Genomic DNA, 24,187 nt, shown 5'->3' on the forward strand with positions numbered 1-24,187 from the left:
ATTAAGCGAATCACCGCAGGGTGTTAAGTGAGGACTTCACATGATCGCCATTTATGACGACCTGCTGGCTTCCCCATTGACTTTGCTTGTAGGAAGCTGACAAATAGGGTTGCAAATGACCATAGGAACGTTGCAACCAACATAAGTATGAGGACCGGTCATAAGCACCACTTGTTCAGCACCATTATAAGTTTGAGCGGTTGCTGACCAAGTGGTCGTTAAGCAAGGACCATCTGTATTGCTATCTTCAAGTTGGATTCATGTAACTGGGACTCTAGATGGTATTTCTTACAAAGTTTTTATGTGGTGGGTTTGGTTTCAAAAGGCATTCATTCAAAGTGTTTTCTTGCAGGTTTGATATTTTGGAGCAGGAAATAAACAGCTTGGCTTCTCAGATTGAAGGGGTCAACCGAGCTGCGAGTGGCCTAATAGAAAGTGGTCATCCATGCAGTGGGAAAGTGAGGCAGTCCCAAGAGCATCTTAATGCCAGGTAATAGTTTCTCTTATTTATCTCCAACTGTTTCTCCACAGTTGTTTGACTACAGTTTCCAAGTATTGCTATAAATACACAAAGACAAAAAGTTGGTTTGGCTATGGCTCTAATTTGTCTTCACAGCACTAGGCAAACAAGACAGACTAAGGGAATGCCATTTGTTCATCCACCATCCATTGATGGCCATTCCCTCTCCCCATTCCCCTTCCCCCATATAATGCATTGCTTCCAAAGATGGATTCCTGGAAAAGAGAAGGAAAGGGAGCAGATAAAATAGGTATCCCTGTGGTGAAACCAGATTTATTTTGTTAGAAGTGATATATTTTCCTCTATGCGTATTTTGGGATAAATAAATATAGTTCAAAATTACATTGCTACTACCCTGAGTTCTTCCACTGAGGTTATCTCCACTCTTTCTGGTTCTTCTCCTGCTTAATATCTAGATAGTTTAGTATGTTATTTGCTCTTGTATTCTTTTTCTGCTCTAGCCTTCCACCTGTCACCAAAGTGGTGGTATGAATTATAATACTATATATATATATATATATATATATATTTTAAAAAGATACATGAAGAAGTTAAAGAATGGCATTTATTTCATCACAATAATGCTTATTTTGCTTTGTGTTCTAGGTGGAAGGTCTTCCAGGAAATGGTGGCTCAAAGGCGAAAAGCTGTTGACTTTGCTCTTAGCCTCCACAATTATTGTGTTGATTGTGAGGAGACAAGGAAATGGATTCTGGAAAAAAACAAAGTAATTGAATCTACACAAGACCTTGGTAAAAACCTGGCAGGCATGATTGCCATGCAGAGGAAATTATATGGCATTGAACGTGACCTAGCAGCCATTCAAGACAGGCTTGCAGTCCTGCAGCAGGAGGCCCATCGGCTTGCTGAAGAGCAGCCTGACCTAGCTGATGATATCTACAGTCGACTGACAGCTGTCTCTAGAGTCTGGCTGGACCTCCAAAATACTTTGCAGAGCCAGGAGGCTTCCCTTGGAGAGGCCAGCAAGTTGCACAAGTTTTTGCAAGACTTAGATGACTTCCAGGCATGGCTCTTCAAGGCACAAAAAGCTGTTGCTTCAGAAGAGGTGCCCAATTCACTGGTAGAAGCTGAGCATCTCCTGCAGCATCATGCTGCAATTAAGGAAGAGATTGATCAACACAAGGACATTTACAGCAATGTTAAGATGATAGGAGATAGAGTGACTCAGGGTCAGAAAGATATAGAGTATCAGCAACTGGAACAGCGGCTACAGGGCATGGAGACAGGCTGGAATGCCTTATGTAAAATGTGGGATAGCAGGGAGAAATTCCTCAATCAGTGTCTTGGATTCCAGGAGTTTCTTAAAGATGCAAAACAAGCAGAAATTATTCTTACCAATCAGGTAATGTATTTTAATGAGCATTGTAAGTGGCATGTTGTGCAGTAATAGGAGATCACATTTGCACACTGGCTGATGTACATGTATGTATAGAGCCTATAGTATGGACTTTTATGTCCTCTAAGCATGTCAAATGGCCCAAGAAGGTTTGCCTGCCCATTCTGTGTTAGCTATGTAATAGTTTTTTTTTCTTTTTGCACATCTTGAGAAATAGTGCAGAAACAGAATATGATTATGCCTGCTGAAAACCAAAAACTATGTTTAGCAGCTGGCATGCCCAACTATTTAATCACTCTTAGCCTATTTCAAGTCTACAGCTGCCATGCATATGATTGCCTCATCATATTAACTTCAATATGGAGACTGCATGAACTGAAATCAGCTTTATATGCAGTATAAAGCATGTAGTAATTATATCAGTATTTTTAACTGCCTATGTTGTATTCTCATTTACATGTTTTTTTTCCATAACATCTGGTTTAGGACTATACACTAGCCCACACTGAGCCACCAGACACCTTGGAAGCATCGGAAGCTGTTATACGAAAATTTGAAGATTTCCTCGCTAATATGGAAGCTAATGAAGAAAAGATTACTGGCTTGATAGACACTGGGAGCAAGCTTGCTGCTGATGGAAATATTTACTCTGATAAAATTATGGAAAAAGTTCAGCTGATTCAAGAAAGGTAATGTCAGTATGAGAGTTCAGTGAATTCAGACCTACAGTTTATAAGTGAGAAAACTGAATCTGAAATTGCAAGACACTATTGTGAAGGAAGTAGGAAACCATTTTTCTTTAGCAATAACATTTTCTCCCATTTCTAGATACAAGACAAATGTCACAAAATCACAAGAGGCATTTTTGTTACTAAAGGACAATAATGATCTGCAGAATTTTCTACAAAATTGCCAAGAGGTAAGAATTTTGAAATAGCTACTACTGCTAATCTAGGTTGAGTCTATGCTTATCCTGTTTTTCCCCCAAGAGTGGCTATAGCTTTGGATGATGCCAGCAGTAAATGATTTTATTCTGTTTTCATCTCATACTAGCTGAGTCGCCCTTTCTTCTGAACGGAGCATACTTTTAATCATTGGTTAAATTAATTAATTTAAATAAATCATACTGTCTGTTACTTGGATGAAAGAAAAAGGGGAAGGTGGCTGGAAAATAAAGAATGAGCTTTCAGGCCCTACCATTTCCTTTTTTCTCCTCCCTTCCCAATTCCTGCCTCCCCCAACAAGACTTTGGGGCTCATATGAAATCCAGAAATGATCTGGAGAAAGGGAAGGAAATGAATAGATAAGCCGGGTCCTACATTTCTCTTTCTAGCAAAATTTGTGATTGGCCAAGATTTTTTTTTAATTTAAAACTTATTTTAAAAAGCAGGAGCAGCAACAAATTGGAAAGGACAATAAGAGAGTGTCTGGGAATATCTGTAAGAAATCACAGATTTGTGTTTTCAGTAAAATGCTACAGGAACCTGAAATATCTCCTGTTTTCATACTTTTTAAATGTAATGCTTTTATTGATAGCTTACCACCTGGATTGAAGAAAAGATGCTTACTGCTCAAGACATATCATATGACGAAGCACGGAATTTGCACAGTAAATGGCTGAAGCATCAGGCTTTTATGGCAGAACTTGCTTCCAACCAAGGGTGGCTGGAAAAGCTGGATGAGGTGTGTGGCTTTTTTCCCCCCAGATTTGCATGAGTATGGTCTTCCTTCCCACTCCCACTTCTTAATATTTTTGTAGCTCCTTATGTTTGTAGAACTTTTGAGAAAGAGTTGGATATAGCTGCCCTTTTATTTATTAATTTTTATTTTAACCATGTATATATTTCAGTTTTTGTAAACCACTCCAATCTATAAATGCTGAGCCGTATACAATAGAGTCAAAGAAAAACATATAATAATTACAAACTCTGCCAAAATGGCTGTCATTAAACAATTACAGTATCTCTGGTTAAAAATACAGTGGAAAATTGTCAGTGAATGGTAAATGGTCTAAAAATCCTTGGACGTTAGTGTGGGTTTAAAATCACCAAGTTGATTTTACAGCCAAGTGGAATGTTACATTGATGTTTGTGAAGTTTTTTCATGCCATGGTAGTCTTAAAAATTCATTTGTGTAGTGTACTACTATATAAGAACTGAAATATGTACCACTGACTTCAAATAATGGCAAATTGGGAAGCTAAAGCACTGCTACATATTTACACATTTCTTTAATATATATATTTGAAAACATACTTGTAACATTCATACTTTACATTTTCTTTGCACATGCAAAAGTAAAGCTTACAGGAATTTTGTGCATATATGTCTTTAGATGTTACAATCATCCAGTTTTTTGTTTCCTCTTAAAACATGATGTGGGATTACTATTTGAAACAGGAACAATGGGGAAGTAGAGACTTCCTTACACTGTTCAGTTAAACAGTAGATGCTTTATAATAGGATTTTCCAATTTCCCCCAAGTAGGAAGGCAGCCCAGATGGAAACCATTTGAGAAGAATGCGTTAAGCCACCTGTCTCTTTCCCCTACCCTAAAACTGGGCAGCTTCTCATAACACAAGTGAGATGTTTTGATGGATTTAGTAACATGATGTACAACAGTTTTAGCAACAGAATATGCTACATCAATTTTCTCCTCCCCTCCTCCCCAATGAGTGGAAATACTTGTAGTTTCAATGTGCCTTCCTCCTGTATACCACGTTTTAAAAAACCACTGCTCCTGGTGGTGTTCTTCCCACACCTTCAAAATCAGGCCATGAGGGTGGGACTGCAGCCATCAGACAGGGGAGGCATAGAGGTAAGGGTAGGTGGTGGGGGAAAGGAAGAAGAGCAAGGAGGGCACAAGATCACTGCTGAACTTTTCAGGATTTTTCTCTTCTCTAGCAAGGCTCCATGCTTATTGGATAGGAGAAAAGCCTAACTCTTTTTTTTCTTCCTTGACAGGCCTTAAAAGGTAGCAGAGGTTACTGAGCCTAAAAAGAAAAAAGAAAAATGTGGTTGCTAGAGAGGTTCTGTTCTCTTTGGCAACCAAGGTGGAATAGGTTGCAGAGGCACAGTCTCTTCCGTTGTTGAACAGCTCTTACCACTAGGAATTTTTTTCCCGATATCCAACCTAAATCCAGTTCCTTGTAATTGAAACACAATGTTTTTTTTTTCCTGTCTTCTGTAACAATTCTGAAAAATCCTGTCTCATAAGAGCTCTTGGAAGCACTGCAGATTTCCCTTCCCCACCTAAATATATCCAAAGTTTCCAGCAGTTCCTTGTAAGATTTTCCTTACAAATACCTGATTTGTCCAGTTTGTCAATGTCCTTTCTAAAATGAGGAACAGCAACTTCTTTTGATTTTGACACTATACTTCTGTTGATGTAATAGATTACATTTTACTTTTTTTCAGTGGCATCATAGCTGCGTTGATATTTTCCTTCAGCTTGATGCAAAACCATTGAGTTTCGCTCACTGGTTATAATTGTTCAGCCACCTAGTATCTATCTAATAGTAGCATGGTCCAGTCCACATTTTGCTGTCTTCTCTGGTGGACTCTTATGGGATACTTACCATTTTAAATACTTTACTGAAGTCAAGATACATTATGTCCACTGCTGTTCAACTAAACTGGTCAGTCTACCAAAAAAGGAGATCCTGCCAAGCAATGCATTCTTTTTTAAATACTCACAAACTGACTGACTGATAATTCATTATAGAATTTTGCCCAATATTGATGTATCAAAATAGGTGACCTGTAATTATCCAGATCCACTTTTTCTCCTTTTTTGAAGATAAGAACATTTGCCCCTCTTCAATTCTTTGGCACTATGCCGATCTACAGTTTCTCAAAGATCACAGAAAGGGGCTCCAAGATGACATCTGCAAGCTCTTTTTCTCAGATATAATTAATCTGGCCCTGGAGACTTAAACTTGTTCATGGAAACCAGGTGCTCCCTAACCATCTCTTAACTTATGGTTGCCACTCCCTCTTTTTGTCAATTGTTTTTCTTACATCCATCTGAAACATGCTTCCCTTTTAGAATACCAAACCAAGATCTGCCATCTCCCCATCACATATTATCATCATACTATCCTTTCCTAACATAGGCCCACCTTTCCTTTTTCTACTGAGATAGCTAAAGAAGCTCTTTTGTGGCTTTTAGCTTCCCTTAAATCTCTTTTGTGCATTAGCCTGCATTTCTTTCTGGTAATATTAGGTATTTGATGGTACTGTATACTTAAATAAGAATATAAGTAGTGCCCTGCTGGATCGGACCTCTCACTTATCTGGTCCAGCAATCTGTTCTTACAGTGGCCAACCAATTCAACAAGGAAACCCACTAGTCTCCCAGCAGAAGGTCTTCAGAGGCAGTCACACTGCCATCAAAACTAAAAGTCATTGTTGCCCATGGATCCCCATAAGATTTCCCCCGTGGTGACAGTACCCATCTTCCATTTCCTATACATATCCATTTTAACTCATAGTTCAGTTGAAAGCTCCCTATGCATCCATAGTGATTTCCTAAGCTGCCCATTTTTTTCTTCTGATTGAAATAGTATGAGACTATTTTTTCTTCTGACTGAAATAGTATGAGATTGTACTTTCAGTATCTCATTTTTTTTTTAAGAACTTATCCACACTCTTGCATTCCCTCTGACCTGAACATTTATGTCCATGGGACAGGATACTTCTCTAAGCTGGTTGAACTTGGTGTTCCAGAAATCTAGTATGCATGTATGCTCCACTTTATTTTTCTGTAGGATCTTGAATCCCAAGATGACATGGTAATTTCCTCCTAAAATTCCCATTGTTTTACCTCTTCAGACAGCTCTCTCCTATTAGGTAGAAGTGATCTAGGAGAGTCAATTCTTTTGTCTCTTCTTCAGTCTTATGGGAAATATTCTTTAAGAATGTCAAGTGAGAGTTGCTGGAATCTGGGACCACAGGGTCCTTCCTCCCTGTGGTCCCAGATTCCAGCAACTTCAATTTCACCATCAGCAATTGTTGCGTTACCTAACCACTATAAACACAGCATTGCTAACTGGCTAGAGAACACTGTTTTCCTACTAGCTATGTGTTCCTTATCCTATATTTTTATGAAAGAGAAAGAGAATATATTTCTCCTCTTCTGTACTCTTCCCCCCTCCAGGAAGGGCAACAGTTGGCAAAACAAAAGCCCCAGTATGAAGATGTTGTGTTCCAGAAGCTAAAGGATCTACATCAACTTTGGGACATGCTGCAGGCAACCACAGAGGAAAAGGCACAGCACCTGTTTGATGCTAACCGCTCTGACCTCTATGCACAGAGCTATGCTGACCTTAGTGCATGGATTAGTGGGATAGAGGAGCAGTTAAAATCTGATGTCCAGGGGAAAGATCTCACAAGTGTCAACATCCTTCTGAAGAACTTGAAAGTAAGTAACAGTCCTCCTGAAGTCCCTGTCTCTCTCTAACTCAATAGCATGTAGTCAGGCATTCTCAAGACATGTTTGGCTTTTTCTCTCAAAGAGGATTTCTTTGAAGTGGTAAATAATAGTTATAGGATAGATATCTGCTGTACTTTGGATCTGAAGTTGTTGTGGAATTTAGAAAAAGATTAAGCTTTTTAAAGTAGGCATTGACAGGTGCATTGTGTGTGTCCACACTCACTATGAAGCACATTTTTGGCTTCAGATCTGAAGTGCAACATATTCCTATTGTAGTGGAAAAATGATATGAGCTATAGATGTTAACGTGGAAACAATGAGTAGGAATTGCTCCTCCTCCTGGGTTCTTCCCAAAATTGTTTATCAATATTTCTTAGTGTTAAACTTGCATGTTTTATGCAATCCATATTATTTCCTCAGGACCAAATACTTCTGTTATGATTTAATAATTTCTGAGGTTTTAACCATCAGTTTTCTGTAAATGGAAAATACACCTTTTCTTGAACTGTGCATCATTTGAAATTCAGAGTACTTTGTAAAATACAATTATACAAATATCTATAGCGATACAATATTTTTACTTGCTGGATTAACCTATTAGATTAAGAGAGGTCAACTTCCAAGCCTACAACTCAGCTTTTTGATTGTCTAGAATGCCGTAGGAGATTGACTGAAGATGTAGGAACACTGGAGAAAGGGACATGGCCAAATGTTGTGGTCCACTTTATGTGGAGGTTAAGGATGAGAATGGAAATGGGGGATAACTCTGGGAGGAAGACCTTTGTTATTCACCCACTTGAACCAGTCCCAAACTGCCAGAAAATGTCTCAAATTTAGCCACTGGAATGCCTGGGAACCACAGTTTACTAACTGTTGTAGTAAAATGATGTAATTCCCAACCTCCCTCTCAAATCACCCCTAAACAGCCTGAAAGTAACATTTGCAGTCTGTTGTTCAAGTTTTGTCTAGATGGGAGTAGAAGTGATATCTAACCTCATGTAAAGCCTAAGGGATGGAGTTAAGAATATACATCTCAAAGAGACAACAAAATGTGAAGATCTCTCATTTCAGCATCTGGATGAGCAAGTCAGCTTGCGGAAGAAAGAGATGGAAGGCTTGCTTTCTCAGGCCCCTCCAGTCAAGAGAGACATGGATGAAGTGGACAGCAAGCATAAGATCATTGAAAGGCGATTTCAGGACCTTCTAGAGCCATTGGGTAGGAAGAGGAAAGAGCTGGAGATGGCCAAGACTGGATATCAATTGGACCGGGATTTGGCAGATGAATTGGTGAGTGATGGCTAATATGCCATTAGAAACTCACAACTCTCCCTTAGTTACTGTTCTTCTTTGTGTAATTTAGAGGGAAGATATCAGAAGATGAGGCACATGGATAGGTTGTTTCAGATGTTAGGAAAATTGTATAAGAATTTGTCTTTCATCCTCTTTTGTATACATGTTTGACATTTTGACATGTTACCTTAGTCTTTCTTCTGTAATGCAGCTTTGGGTGCAAGAACGACTCCCTCTTGCTCAGTCCACTGACCATGGCACAAATCTTTTGTCAGTCCAGCTACTTATAAAGAAAAACCAGGTGAGTCTCCCCATCATCTCTGCATATTTTTCCTCACTTAATTCCACCTTTTTAACAGAGCAACTGAACTTTTGTTACAGCTGTGAACATTCAAAAACATACTTTTGTCTGTATGGTAATTGCTAACAAACATGGAAGCAAAGCTTTTGTCTAAAGGCCTTTCTCCATATACAACTAACTGTGATCTAAACTTCTCCTAGCATCTTTACTTTGCCATGTGCCATGTTTATCTTCATCTCATCTTCAGTCCATGCATGAGGCAGTCTTAAATTGTTCTTATATGTACTAGGGTTAAACTAGTGTTTTTCCCTTAAGCTGACAGCATCCAGTAGCAGCTGCAAACATGTCAGATCTGAGGCACACAACCTCTAAGGCCTGGAATCTTGCCATCTTTTTTCATTTTCCATAGTACCATAATACAGCTTAATAAAAGGGACAACTTTATTCAACTCATTTCTGATCTTACTCATTCAGCTCTTTAAAAATTCTCTACTGTTTGCTTAGACCCTGCAGAAAGAAATTACTGGTCATGCCCCACGCATCGAGGAAGTCCTTGCTAGAGGAGAGAGCATGTTGGCTAGAGCTGATGGAAATGGGGACTTCAGAGACACTGAAGAATGTCTCAAGCTGTTGAGGGTTTCCTGGAGCACCTTACAGGAAGAAACCTTGAAGAGGTTGCAGCGCCTAGAAGAAGCCAGTGAGGCTCAGCGATACTATTTAGATGCTGGAGAAGCAGAGGCCTGGATAAGTGAACAAGAGCTTTATATAGGAACAGATGAGAAGCCAAAGGTAAGAGCACCTCCCATGCTAATGAAGTAGTACTTGCCAGGTGGAAGACTATTCCCAAGGTGTGTTGGCTTTCTAGGAAAATGGACAAGCTAGCTTGCTGGTTGAGAAGTAGACCTGTTCATCCCTGGGAACAGTTAAGAGCTGCATATCTTATTCTCTTGCAACTCTTTTTTTATCTCGGGAAAAGCTCCAGGGGAACAAGGATGAAGAGCAGTTTAATTAGTTATTGTTTCTCTCTTCTTTTATGTCACTACTGGCAAAAAAACCATGACTGGAATCCAGTATGATATCATGTGTCCTTTGGAGTGCATCTATGCATGTGTCAATATTATATGATAGTTTATAACAAGCTGCTTCAAATCCTGGGCAGCAGTTTTAATAAGAGCTATGTGTGGAAGAGAAAGAACATTTGTTTCTCTCTTCTCCTCTCTCTCATACTCACTGTATTGAAAAATATATTTGAATACCAGTGTGCTGGTATCCAGAGTCCATGGATCTGTGGCTTAACTTCCCATGCAAAAGAAGATAGAGCACCATAACCTAGTGGTAACAGGAAATGTCCCATCTTCCTTCAGAATGGAGGTGATAGAATGTTTTCAACAGCACTGATTCCATTTTGCTGTGCATAACCTATCCTTTGTTTGTGATAAGAACTACTTACTTAAGTGGCATCAGGAATGCATACAATTTTTGGGAAGAAGGGGTAGAATTTTCATGAATTATCTTGTACTACTAAACCTGATTCAGAAGTAGGTCCACTGAAGCTTACTCCCAGGTAGATTTATAAATTATGTATCCTTTGGGCACTTTCCACACACCTCCTGGCTTCATCTCTTACATCCTCAGCAGCAATTATGTACTGTCATGTTGGTTCCTGCAGTGCTGTGTCCCATTGCCCCATGGAACTGGGCAGCATTCTTTCCACCTGGCCAGTGAGAGGGTGTAAAAACGTCAGAGAGCCTTGGGTGCAAGAAGTAGGGGAGGAGCTGGGAGTTCTTGTCAATGAGAAAAGGAAGATCAGCTATAAAACTGTTTAAGCCTATGTAACCTAAGACTATTGATGGGGCCCATGCAGAAAGGGGGTTAATCTTCCTTGGCCTTGTTGCTACTTGGAATGGGCCCAGAAATTTCTTCACTCTGAAGATATAGATTCAATTACTTACTATCTCAGGATGAAGAAAGTGGCATTGTAATGCTGAAGAGACACCTTCGTCAGCAGAGATCCATAGAAGAATATGGAAAAAATATCAAGCAGCTGGCCAGTCGGGCTCAGAAATTACTATCTGCTGGCCACCCAGAAGGGTGAGTACATTTGATAAAAGTAGCTCTAAAACCTTTGGGATATAGTAGTCAGGAGAATCCCAAGCCATTGCATATTATTGGGTTGTGCTGCCTTTCTTTAACAGGTGACTTGTCTCCAAAACTTTCTCTTTGTGATTTTTCAGAGAAGATATAATCCGATTGCAGGGGCAAGTAGATAAGCAGTATGCAGGGTTGAAAGACCTGGCTGAGGAACACAGACGTAAAGTAGAACTTGCATATCACCTGTTCAAACTGAAGCGAGAAGTCGATGATCTGGAGCAGTGGATTGCAGAGAGAGATGTAATCGCATCATCCCCAGAGATGGGGCAAGACCTCGACCATGCCACTGTGAGCAAGCACCGTGAGAATGTCCATTGGCCAGTCCATTGTAGCCATGTTTCTTCGTCTTTTATTTTGAGGTGTAGACCATAGGTTACAAGTGGTGCAGCTTGGCTCTACACAATGTCCTACAATAGCTTGACAGAAAATTGCTGACAGGTGCATTAAAATTCACCTATATTTTAGTAGTTGGAAATGTATATGTTATTCTTGGGGAAAGTAAAGATCACAAGCTGTTTCTAGAAGCAAAAGCAAGGAAGAGTTCTGACATCTGATGAAGTAAACTCTAGACAACAAGCCCTTTTTGCCATAACAATTTTATAGATCTTTAGGACATTACAGAGCCTATCTTTTGTTAGAAAGGGGAATGCCTGTTATAAATCCTATGCAGAGCTAATTTATGGTACTAGACTTCTGCTGATACTATGAAACCTATAAATGAGTCACACTTGTAGCACCACCACTATTCCTTTATATTCATCATGCTTCTTTTCTTCAAAGAAAATAAAAGAGACAGGAGATAGAAGTATAGTCAAGAAGAACACAGCTCCGTTAGCTTTAATAATTGTATAGAAGAAATGTTGATAGGTTTGGCTTTATTGTTTCCTGGTGACTGACACTCTGTGGGTCATGGCTAGGTAAGGGATAGATCCAGAAAGGCATAAAATATCTTAAAATCATATACACATATGTGCAAAGGTGAAACCATATTAAGTATCTGCCTATAGGATCCAGTAGCACTGAATTGGCAACTCGATCAGCAGTTAGTGGGGTTGTAAGAGGCAACTATAGTAACCATGGTTTAACCAATTGTCTTGGTTAGCATAGGCTTTCCTCCAGTAGTGATGGAAGTAGGGGTGGGCAAATCAGCAATAGAAATTAAAATCTAGATGATTTAGCGGCACAGAAATATGAAAGTGTAAGTATGGATATTGTATTCCTCTGATCTATTTATCTCCCATCTTGTTGGCTGTTATTGACAGTTCCTGGTAGATCTTACATACTGCAGCACAAAACATGTTAACTTAATATATTACAAAAGGATTATAGTCTGAGAGTAATAAGCAGACATAGGCTTGAACTCTGCAACCTGGAAACCTTTTTTGAGTAGAGCGAGATAAGAGCATTTCAGATATATAATGTATATGTGTGCGTGTATGTCTGTATATCAAGAAAGAGAAATCTGATGAAGAATATGTTCAGTAGACTTAAATTCTCCAGTTTGCAGAGGCATAAATATTCCAGGTACGGGATCTTCGCTCCAAAACAGCTGAAGAGAGGGCATTGTACCATGCAAGAGTAAAGGTCCTTCTACATTTGGACACTTTTAATTGCTTAAGGTACCCTACATAGGTACTACTATTTTCCAGTTGGCAGTAATTTGTCTTATGTCTGCAGCCAGTTGCCCTACAGATTCATTTTTCTTAACTTCTTGTTTCAGATCTTTTTTCATCCCTGCAAATCCTTCTTCCATTTCCTTTTTAATTGTTGCAGTCATCTTTCTGCCAAATACTTCAAATGTTTTCTGCAATAAATCTAGTGAAATACCATTATCTATCATTTGTTCTAATGAACCCCTGCATCCTTCCCCCAATTTGGCAGCTTTCCTTGTGGTTGCCATGGTGAGAAAGTGAAAGTGTGTCAATTACTATAGGGAAAGTAAAAGGCGGGCTTCTTTTTGTTTTGTTTTGTTTTGCTTCACTCTATTTTTAACACTTTAGTCCCAATTGGCTCTCTGTAGTCACAGTCATACATTCTAGCTCATATTACTCTGATCTTGTTTTGTAAAATCCACCAATTATTACTGTCCTTAAAAATAAACAATCAACATTCCCACAAAGGTCCGGTTTGTTAGTCTAATTAATTTTACTAATTTCAAAGGCACTTTCATCCAAAAAAATTATTCTATTTTGTAAAATCACTGTCCCCTTGTCTGTTTGAAACTTTCTTATATCACAGTCCTGTTAAGCTTGTTGCTTTTAAATTAAAATCCTTTAAATAGTGGGGGTATTTTTCCCCCCTCTTCTTAATTTCAAAAAGAAGGCACTCACTGAGGATTTTTTATCTTCACCACCATTTGGAATATCTCTCTTAGGTTGTAAAGCAAATAAATTGTAAAGTGATTAAGAAGGTGAGGCTTTTGCCAGTCAAATGTCCATAAAGGCTGCACAGCAATTTAGGGCACATTGTAAATCCCTTGACTCCCAAGCTGCTCAACCCACGATCGACCACAAGGAATAAAATTCCTGCAGCCTCCTCATGAGGAGGAGCTCTTCCAGAGCACAAGTGGGTAATCCCCCGATTTCTCCTTCCTGTAGAGAAATTTCTTTCAGCCAGAACTATCTCCTGGCTGGCAATTCCACCACTGTGGTGTCTCCGCTTGCAGAGCCACTCACAGAGATGTCTAACCTGCCATAACACCTCACCCCCCCCATTCATGAAGCTGAATGTCAGACTTAAAAATTTAAATTAGACTTGCTACAGCCAACCCAAGCCTGAGTATGCCCATAGGGCATCTGTGCCAGTGTTCTTGCTTTCAATAATTTGAGGGCAAGCATAGAACCACCCCTTTTGCTTGCAAGAATTGATGGATGGCAGAAGTACACCTTTGAACACTTTGGGTTGGGCAGTATAGGAAGATAACACTTTGTACTTACTGGAAATACGAAAAACTACCCCCAAATCTTTATAATTTATAATTGTAAGCCCCCAATCCCTAGGTGCAACAGTGCTTGTCTATAGATGTAAACAACAAAGCCAAGATAGGTGCCCACCAGTCTAGGTTATTCCTAATTAACTCAGGTGGTTTTAAATCATTGCCTGAGCCTTCTCTGATCATGGTTAGATAATAAACCTCAGCAACCATTCCTGCAGGCCAAACCTCTATAAATCCTATATTGAATAACAAGGCTTTTTGATTCACTGCATCATCATTGTGCACTTTTTAAAAATGCCTCTCCCAGGTCTTGTGAAACAGCTATTCATAAGGAGTAGATCATTTTCAGTGTGGTCCACTGTGATGCACCAAAATAAAACTGAGTTCTTATTTCTTACTGCTTGCACAAGGCTTGTCCAAGTATCTTCATGGTGGTTACTTTGTTTACCTTTGAGAAGTCTATAAAGCTGCTTGTGCTTAAAAAGATCCTGCAGTGGCATTTGTCCTTGTGTTAGCTTTATGAACCTTATAACTCAGCACCAAAGGAGTATTCCCTATATAGTTGCCAAACATTTAATATGGGAAAGTGAATATACAGCCTGAGATGCCTACTGACTGGATGTTGTAGATTTCACACTCTTTTGAAGGGTCAAAGAAAATAAAGAGGGCTATTGAAGCCTTAGATCACAAAAGGGTGATACACTCTATTACACCTTGGGCAGCACAGTGCCTCATTTATGAATAACCCTGCCTGCTGTGGGCATGATTATATGCATACTATTTCAATGTTGCCTAATGAAGTTATGTAAAAAGAAAATAGCCAATCCTTAACAAGAGGACGTGTGAAAGAAGTGGGAAGCAGTATTTTTAAGTGACTCCCATGTTTAAATTTGGGGTTAAAAGTTGTTCTTATATCTGAAAAAGCCAAAGGGTTTTTAATTCTGTATCACCAGGCAAGAATTATACCATTGTTTGGTTCAGGAGTGAAAGGTATTGAAAAGTATTTGAATGGTTAGGATGGTCATGTTTATTCTGGTTTTGGTTCTTGACTAGCTGCTGCGGGAAAAGTTCCGTGACTTCGCCCGGGAAACAGGAAACCTGGGGCAGGAGTGGGTGAACAGTGTCACTCACAGAACTGATCAGCTGATTGATATCCACCCAGAAGCTGCCACAATTGCAGAGTGGAGGGATGGTCTGAATGAGAGCTGGGCTGACCTGCTAGAGCTCATTGACACCAGAATGCAGTTGTTGACGGCCTCCTACGACCTGCACAAGTTCTTTTATGATGGTAGTGAGATCCAGGTTCTTATTGAAGAGAAGCACAAGGAGCTGCCTGAAGAGTTAGGCAGAGATGTCAACACAGCAGAGTCCTTCCACAGGATGCACAAAGCCTTTGAGCGAGATATTCACTTGTTGGGAGTGCAGGTAACCTCTTAGCTTCTTAAAAATACATGGAGCAGTCTGACAGCCTCCTCTCTCATTTTATGCTGGGGTGAGGTGGCTAATTTACTGTGAGCATGTGAGATCTAACCAGAAGTTAAATTAAACAGAAGGAACAGTCTGTGTGAATTTACTCAACCCAGTTGAGACTACTTACCTTGGAAAGTTTTTTAGCATATGAAGTTAGATTCTGCCAGATGCTTCTGAAACAAATACCAGAAGAAATTATTCTCCTTAATTAGCAGAATTACAGAACCTACATCAGAATTTTTAAAACTTTTTCATTATCCCGTGAAAAAGGCCAGATGCATTCCCATTTTAATGTCAAGAAACTGGCTTTGAGAAAGAGTTGGATTCCCAGCCTTAGTTTGGTATGGGGTATACATCCCTATGATTCCTAGTTTCAGTAAAAAGTGTTCTCCACTCTGGCAGGTTCAGCATTTTCAGGAGGTGGCAGCACGCCTGCTGGCAGCCTATGCTGGAGAAAAGGCCATGGCCATCCAGAAGCAAGAACAGGTGGTGGTGAGAGCTTGGAAGGCCTTGTTGGAGGCTTGCGAGGGGCGGCGGGCTCAATTAGTTGATACAGCCGAGAAGTTCCGCTTCTTCAGTATGGTCCGGGACCTCATGTCCTGGATGGAGAGCGTGATCCGGCAGATTGACACCCAGGAGAAGCCCAGGTGAGCCCCTTTTTTTGATCCTTTTTTGCCCAGTGGGCAAAAGCCTAATGGGTCAGTGGGACCCTCAAGAATGCTTCTCAGATTATACTCTCAAGTGTGTTGCACACTGCAACTTTCCAAAAGACAGTCTGGCTGGAAGTCACTTCTCAAATGCAGGATATTGAAAGACTTTCTGAATGCATTATGCATCATAAAACATTACATCTAAAATTATCCTGACATTTACACCATTGCTTGTTTCCCCATTAAAAATTGTTTGTTCTTAATTTAAGGGATGTGTCGTCTGTGGAACTGTTGATGAAATATCATCAGGACATAAAATCTGAGATAGCCACTAGGGATAAAAGTTTCACTGCTTGCATTGATCTTGGAAAAGCATTACTGCAGCGCAAGCACCATGCTGCAGCTGAGGTGAGTGTTCTCCATAGTAGGCTTTGCAACAGATTTAAGTATAAGATTTGTTCTGAACATTCTAATGTGCTGCCTCCATCTAGATGGTAGTAAGGTAAATAATGCCATTGTTGCTTGCCGGAAATGAAATAATTCTTTCTTCATACTTTATTGTCAGTTTTATGCCTGTGCAGTTCCTGTCTTTCAATCACATATTTAGCAGTCGTGTTCCATTCAGAACTCTGTTCACAGGAAAGATAATTGGAGTTGTATCAGATCATGGTGCAAATTCACATATCGTTAGCACTATACATGGTTGAGCAAATCCCAGATATCTGGCAGGGCTCATTGGTGTATTTATATTTATTATGTTTTCACCATTGCTCAAAAGAGTTGGCCCCAGGATTTTAATTCCACTAAGCTTTGTTTCCAAGTTAGTTGACTCACAAGGAGTGGGATGAGCCTATCACCTATTGATTTCTCTTGGCTGGTGCTGTGCCTGCCCCCTCCCCTGGTGTTTAGGACATTCTCCTCTGAAGTCATTTGTTTGTTTTCAGGGTGGAAGAGCAGGAAACTGGCTGCTATAATACAACCAGTTGCTACACAGCTGATCAGCAAGGAGAGGGATCTGCACAGTAAAAAGGAGTAGTCTTTCAATGGGTTTTCAGAGAGTCAGTTCTCCTGCTTTATTGGGCAGCCTCCTGTCCTTACCCTGACAATCAGCTAGCTGGTAGTTGTTTGGAGTGCAGGTTTTGTGTTGATTTGTGCATTGGGAGACTAGGCAGCCCAGTTATCCTGCAGATCAAGTAGTGGGTGGTCTTAGAGCTGATCTGTGTGGTGGGGACTGCTCTGTAAAGTAGGATAGGCTTCACTGCTTGTCATCCTACCCCTCTGATCAGCCCTGCAGGGCTTCTACCAGATTGAGACGTTTTGATACATTGCTAGATCAGTGCCCTCTGTCAAAGCCATTCACTGATGTAATTGGTTTCCCACCAGCTGGTTACATTGAGAAAGGGGAAGGGCAGCAAAGCCAGAGTCTTTAACCAATAGCTTTGCCTACACACGCTAAATCAGGATACCACCATCCAGGAGGAATCCAGAGCAGTGGCTATAGAGGCAGGATAGGGACTGGCCATAGGGACAGCCAATTTTCTGCTGGCTAGGATGAATGGAGAGCAACTGAGCCATGGGAAAAGGAACTTATGTGATGAGAATAAATTGAAATGAACTTGAGTTTTCCTCAGTTCTCATGTTCCCCCATTTGGTTCCTCTCATGTAATTTTAAGAAGAACTTTGATAGTATTAATATTACTTTCCCTAAATCATGATTTGTTATATTATCTCTTAGTTTAATAAAATTCTTATTAGCCTTTCCCAGTAACTTTAAATTGATATTGAGGATGCTCCAATTTAGAGGTGGTGTTACAGGAAAAAAGAATCAAGGTGTTACTCTTGTATGTCCTTTAGCTGCCAGCTAAAAGAGAGACATATGTTTTGGTTTGTTAGTTATAAACGCTAACAATGCTGGTTGAACTCCAAACTCACCTTAAAGATGGAAAAAGCAAGGAAGGGACTCCTTCAATTATCAGGGGTGGCTCTCTTGTGCTATATGCCTGAGACTCAGACTAATGAGGGAGCAAAAGAGCCAAGTCTAAGTTTAGACATCAGATTGTCCACTTTGGAGGATATAATTTAAAGGACCCAAATGGGCAGGCTTATTTTCTCAGCCAGCGCTGAGAGTGGAAATAAGCCCACTTAATGAGAAAGTATTTGGAAGGCATTGTGGAAAGGCTTGGACAGAAGAAAAAGTTCAGTATTCTTACTTTGCCTCTTTGACCCTTGAAGCTGCACTACTTAAAGGGGAGCTTAAATGGAGCAGCACGCTTTCCAGAAATAGGCTTGCTGCTATGATACACAGTTTACACCTTAGTTTTTCACTCTTTTTTGTTCATGCTTTTGATCGTTCCTTGTACTTTAATTGATCAGAGTATCACAGGAAAAAGATTCTACACAATGGCTGTATTATGTGACTCCTGAATTAGTCTCTGATTTATTTCACATTATCTGGACACAATCTTCTGCAAAGTAAAATGCAGTGGAGTTAAATGTTCTCATTATCATTGTCATGAATTAACCAAATGGGGCTTTTCTTTTTCAAAAGGAAAAGCAAAATTAAATGTAAGCAAATAAGATGAAACATAGAAAACAGAGTCTGTTAATCAGACTTCCAGAAAAATGCATAATTTTCCTCCTTTTCTTTTTAGATAAAAGAGAAGTTGCTACAGCTGACAGAGAAGAGGAGGGAGATGATGGAAAAGTGGGATAGACGCTGGGACTGGCTTCGCTTGTGTGAGTACTGCACAAAGTGGTTTACCTCTTTGTACTGACTATAAACTGTTCTATGCAAGTGGAATCCTCTCTCTATAGAAGTGAAAATCCAGGTCCTTTGATGGTTCTAGGTAAGGGGGTTTTATCTTCTCCTTTATCTGAAGGTCCTGAATTTATGTAATATTCCCTTTTGTTTGTTGTTTGCTTGGTTGTTTTCCTTACAACAGTGCTAGAGGTGTGCCAGTTTTCCAGAGATGCTTCAGTGGCTGAGGCTTGGCTCATTGCCCAGGAACCCTATCTGTTCAGCGGTGATTATGGGCAAACTGTGGAAGGTGTAGAGAAACTGTTGAAAAGGCACGAAGCATTTGAGAAATCTACAGCAACATGGGAGGAACGTTTTGCTGCACTAGAACGTCTCACAACGGTAAGCAGTTTATGAGAGGAAATTCCCTCTCTTTATTCTTGGAGGCTCTTTGCCTCTGGGACTATAGGGGTGGATCAGAAGAGTGGATGCAGCCACTCTAATTATTCCAGCTTGCTGGAAGTAGCAAAACAGGAAGCTCTGGGGTAGAATTGTTGGGGATTAATACAAAATTTAACATGGCTTGGTGGCACCAGTGAGTGGGAAGGTATTTTAACTCAGGTAGGAAAAGTGAGCCGATATATATTTTATTATTAATTTACAGATTCTTTTATGGTTAGAGAAAGTTGGTGTGAATGGTGATAACTAAGGAGGAAGAAATAGTGTGTGTGAAAGGATCATAGGATAAGAGATTGGGAAGACGAAGGAAGGCCAAACAATTCTGGCCTGGCATAAAAATGTGGGCTAGGATGACTGGCAGGCCTCTTATGGGAATATTTAAGTTACGTTGTATGTTTTATTGCTCTGTCTGGATATCACTGTTCATTTTTCTGAATAATTTTATTTTCATATCATTTTAAGTGATGTACACTGTACATAGAATTGCTATGGAGTTGAGCAAATTGATGATAGATAGACAGGCAGACAGATAGATCTTTAGGTAAATGTCATTCATTTCACCTCCTCATGAAGTGCTGGGGGAGTGTTTAGATGTGAACAGTGTGTGGAAAGTCAGAGATAACCTTGGAGAAACTATGCAGCAACAGTTATGAAAATGTGTTTTAAGTCCAGGAAACAAAGAAACCGTTAAGAAGAAACTCAAACTGACCCTACCTTACCTCCCTGAGGCATAAGAGGGAAAGAAATCACAGACTTTCAAGATCCTATTACTGTAGCCTATATGAACAAAGTAGAATACCTGCATTCTTGTGGAATCTATTTCCTGACTGGGTCTGCCTCAAAGGGCTGACACAATGTCTGTTGATGTCAGCCTTACCAGGTAGACCAGACAGGAAACATGACCAGATAAACTAATTTTACTTTATTGTAAAGCTACATTAACAGAATCTTGCAAGTCTGAAAGTAAAATTCTCCTACCTTCACCTTTACAGCCCAAGAATTTAGGGAGGGTCCCTTCTGAGCCTCTTGTTCTGCCCACTACACAGCTGCGGGCTATGCTGTCTCTTATCTGACCGTTCCCTAAGCAGCATCTCTTCACCCTGTCTCCCAAGGACTTTCCCCACATACCATTAGTTGGGCTCCCCTTTTATGGAATATATTGCCCCTTAAAATGAGAGCTGCTGCCTCCTTCCTTACATTTTGGAAACCTGTAAAACCTTGGTTGTTCCACTAGCCTTTGAGAACTAAGCTGCAGAGAAATATTATTAGTATGTCTGAGTGATCGACATACTGTATATGTGTGGAGATTTTTATTGAATTTATTTTTGTACTTCAACTGTTACAAATTATACTGACTTTCTTATTAATATTATAATGATGTTATGATATTGTAAGCAGCTTAAATTCATTTAATTGAAGCTGGATAGAAGTAACAGTAAGAAATAAATTAGTCTTTTATAGGCAACGTACACTTGAAATAGAAGACCTAATAATACATTTTTAAAGTTTAACTTGTCCTTTCTTAGTAATATTAATGATAGTCACTAGGGAAGACTCTATAATACAAAGCAAGGGAGCTGGTAGGGTGGGATTGAGGGGGGCAAATATAGGGAAAGTAAAAGAAGGGTGGGCAACAGGGGTGAAAAAGAGACCACAGGAGCAATATCACACACTACATGGGAAATGCCTACTGTCTTATAAGCTGCTAAAAGGAATTTGTGTTTTTTTAACCTACTAAAGATAGTTTGTTTTTCACCCAGCTTGAATTACTAAGAAAGAGAAAAATCTCAGAGGACTCTTCACAACACAAAGTAGCTAGGACTACGGACCTGGAGCATGACTTTGAGTTAGAACCAGAATGTGAGATAAGGTAAGTTTCAAACATGTAAACCGCATGGTAATCAGCTGCTTTTTCATAATTAATAATAAGATTTTAAAAACATAGTACATAGCATTTCTTACAAATCATACAACAGAGTTTTTATCTATCCCTAATAAACCTAACCCTCCTGTACTGTACATTTGGAGCCATTATTGTTCCCAGAAGTTAAAACACACACACCCACAATATAGATTTTGAAAGTGTGGCAAAATAATTGATTCTCCTCAGTCCATCCTTGCTGATCTTTTTCCTTTAGTCTGGAATAACTGGGCAAACAGAGCTGAAATACTGTCTTTTTAAACCAAGTTCTAGCCTAATACAGTATCTATTCCCTTCTCCATAAAATATATTTTGAATAGATAGAAGGGAGTTCTTTTCCATCTGATCTTCTCTATGATACTGATTGTTTTTGAATAGAAGGAAAGACTAAGATTCTCTCTTCTGTAATTCTGAGGATTATCCTATTTTCCAGTGTCTGATTTTAAAAAAATAATCATTTGGACAATTGCTTTCTTTTAAAATGAGTTCCAGTGCTCATTATATAAAGAAATTTTTATATTGCTCCTTTTTTCCTTTCTGTAATTTTGTTCATAGTTTTGACTGAGTTCCAGATCTTACATGCAACTATATTTCTTACATAAGTAAAGGTGCATACTCCATAGATCTACTTTACTATGCTAGACTTACATGGATTTTTGAATTATGTTTTATTAACAGTAGGCATCAACATTTTCAAAATAAAATGTCTTTATGAAAAAAGAAATTAAGTCAATTATTATATCCTTGTTTCAGTTTTAATATTTACTGGAATATGCTTTTGTTTACTGTAGGCCTATTGAAAAGGATGGGAAGAAGGCAGAACTAAGTTTAGAAGATGCCCTTTCCCATGCTGCAGAAGATTCATCACTGGTCAGTTACCAGCTTTAGTTTATCTTTCCCAGAAAACTCAGCAGCTTAATGCAGCATTTCACATTTATGTTGTATCGTTTTACCATCTGCACTTTTGAAATGGTAAAATGCAAATGTGTCTCCTGCTTGAGCAAGAATTGATACTTTAAATGTACTTCGCAGTGAGATTAGTTTATTTGAGGGTAAAACATGTAACAGCAGAGAAATCCAAAGGGGACAAAAAAGGGAGAACCTGTGAGAGCAGAATAATCACTTCCTAATCATGCCAGGCTGGGCTCATGGTGATAAGACAGAAGGTATGGGAGAAATTCTTTTCTTCTTTTTTTGGGGGGGTGGGGGTGGGGGTTGTTCACCTTTTAAAATAAAATTTATTTTTTTTAAATATTGCCTCCTAGTATAGTTTTTCTCCTTAATCTAAGAATATGTTAAGAGAATGGGAGGGCTGTGATCCTGTCTCACTGAGTCTATACCCAAACCTTTCTTTTTGCCTTCTGCACCAGGGGTGTATGAGTAGTCAGGCCAGGGAGGAGGCTACTTAGGAGCTGAAAGGCCAAGGGGTCCTGCCACTCCTTGCCTGCACCTTCAACAAATGCAGGGCCCACACAGCAGCAGCAGCAGCAATAGCTGTAGCACAGGAGAGGTGCAAAAGGCAGGAAGGGTGGGGGGAGGAAGGAATCATTGCTGTGGCAGCTAGACCATTTCCTCCTACTCCTCCTCTTCCACTCCCAGGACAGTAGTTGCCTCTGTCAGCACCTGACCAGGGCTGCTACCAGCCTTCTCTTCCTTCTCCAAACAGTGAGAGTTCCAAGGCCCTGGCATGTTCCCTAGGACCTACTGCTGGCGGCACTCTTTCTTGTGTCATGAGGCTATGTGGCAGCAGAGCAGAAGCTGTTGTGTAACCGTTCTCTTTTTTTTCTGCCCGCCCTCAGTTGCCAAAGCCTTGGGAGGTTCTGGCACCTGAGCTCTCAAATTGGGGGGGGGGGAGGGGTCCTTTGAGAAGTTTGCCTTGGGCCCCAGAGGGCTCTACTTAACCCCTTGCTCTGCAGCATTGTGCAGAAGCGGATTCCAGGGTTGGAGATCCCTCTCTGCAAGCAAATACGCTGCACTGCATTATGGGGCCTTTCCTAGCTGTAGCACTACAGTAGTTAGTCACCTTTCCCAACTGCTGAGTTACAGAACTCTTCACTCATCTTTGAACTGGCAGAAAACTCTACCAGCATGAAATTTTTGCCACTCCCTTGCCACTCCCTATCCTGATTCTGTTGTTTCTGTTTCAAGTCATTTGAAAGATGACCCTCCAAGATACAAAAGCCTAACAGATTTTATACACCTTGAGGCTGGTTGTCTTTGGACAGTGACAAAGTAAGGGATGAACTAGTACTTTATCATCAGTATATCTGAGGATGACTTAAGACTGTCTCACTCATGGGCTGGGGAAGAGATTAAGGCAGTGCCATGGGGACATGGCAGAAAAAAGAGGTTGCTAGAGGCTGTTTGTCCAGTGGTTAATGGAGGTGGGGCTCATTGTGCCTGATACACCCTAGGGACCATTGAAATTCTGCCTTATTCCAGTGGCGATTCATATTATTATTTTAAAACCTATCCTGAAATCTTTTATAACCTGAAATGTCATTTATTTGAAATTCTTAAATGTCTGCATTTGCTGTCATCTTTTTGGGCCCATGTATTGGTACCATTTTTATATGATTACCTTTTGTATAGTTAGAATCTTTAATAAGAAATTGTGTTGTTTATATCCTTTGGTCCTTTTCATAAGTTGAGAGGGAAAATCCCATTAATTGAAGAATTTTTGAGCCAGTGGAAGATTCTGCTAAAGGAAGAGAGGGATGTGATTCTTCTGTATGCACTCGTACTACCTTCCATACTATTCTGGAGATTCTCTCAGGAGTATCTTCTGGGAGTCTCAGGGAGTTGCTCGGAAGAGAGAAGAAAAGACAAACATCATCTCCCCTTTTCCTCTGGTATCCGCTGGTTCAGTTGGAAAGGCACAATTGCATTTAATTTATACTGTTTTACTGAGAAGGGAAAAAAAGGCATTTTCAACTGCCCAAGTCTTATATAGTTAGTATCTA

At 39.9% G+C, this 24,187-nt stretch overlaps 1 protein-coding gene across 8 annotated transcripts in view; it reads left to right on the forward strand.

Annotated features, from left to right (window-relative positions):
- SPTB (spectrin beta, erythrocytic) overlaps nt 1–24,187 on the forward strand; it is a 118,132-nt gene that overhangs the window by 75,911 nt on the left and 18,034 nt on the right. For all 8 annotated transcript variants that reach the window (XM_088146319.1, XM_088146311.1, XM_088146316.1 and 5 more), the window contains 18 exons: nt 353–490; nt 1,127–1,883; nt 2,364–2,566; nt 2,706–2,796; nt 3,414–3,560; nt 7,035–7,298; nt 8,382–8,597; nt 8,812–8,901; nt 9,406–9,690; nt 10,862–10,992; nt 11,136–11,340; nt 15,041–15,412; nt 15,860–16,104; nt 16,377–16,515; nt 18,759–18,843; nt 19,050–19,246; nt 21,064–21,173; nt 22,016–22,094. In XM_088146319.1, coding sequence (XP_088002445.1) covers nt 353–490; nt 1,127–1,883; nt 2,364–2,566; nt 2,706–2,796; nt 3,414–3,560; nt 7,035–7,298; nt 8,382–8,597; nt 8,812–8,901; nt 9,406–9,690; nt 10,862–10,992; nt 11,136–11,340; nt 15,041–15,412; nt 15,860–16,104; nt 16,377–16,515; nt 18,759–18,843; nt 19,050–19,246; nt 21,064–21,173; nt 22,016–22,094 — 3,754 coding nt within the window. The remainder of the gene's footprint in view (nt 1–352; nt 491–1,126; nt 1,884–2,363; nt 2,567–2,705; nt 2,797–3,413; nt 3,561–7,034; nt 7,299–8,381; nt 8,598–8,811; nt 8,902–9,405; nt 9,691–10,861; nt 10,993–11,135; nt 11,341–15,040; nt 15,413–15,859; nt 16,105–16,376; nt 16,516–18,758; nt 18,844–19,049; nt 19,247–21,063; nt 21,174–22,015; nt 22,095–24,187) is intronic.

The sequence above is a fragment of the Python bivittatus genome, unplaced genomic scaffold, assembly GCF_059951505.1.
Source record: "Python bivittatus isolate LINGU-HERP-01145 unplaced genomic scaffold, Pbiv_v1 ctg000480_np1212, whole genome shotgun sequence".
Lineage (NCBI taxonomy): Eukaryota > Metazoa > Chordata > Lepidosauria > Squamata > Pythonidae > Python > Python bivittatus.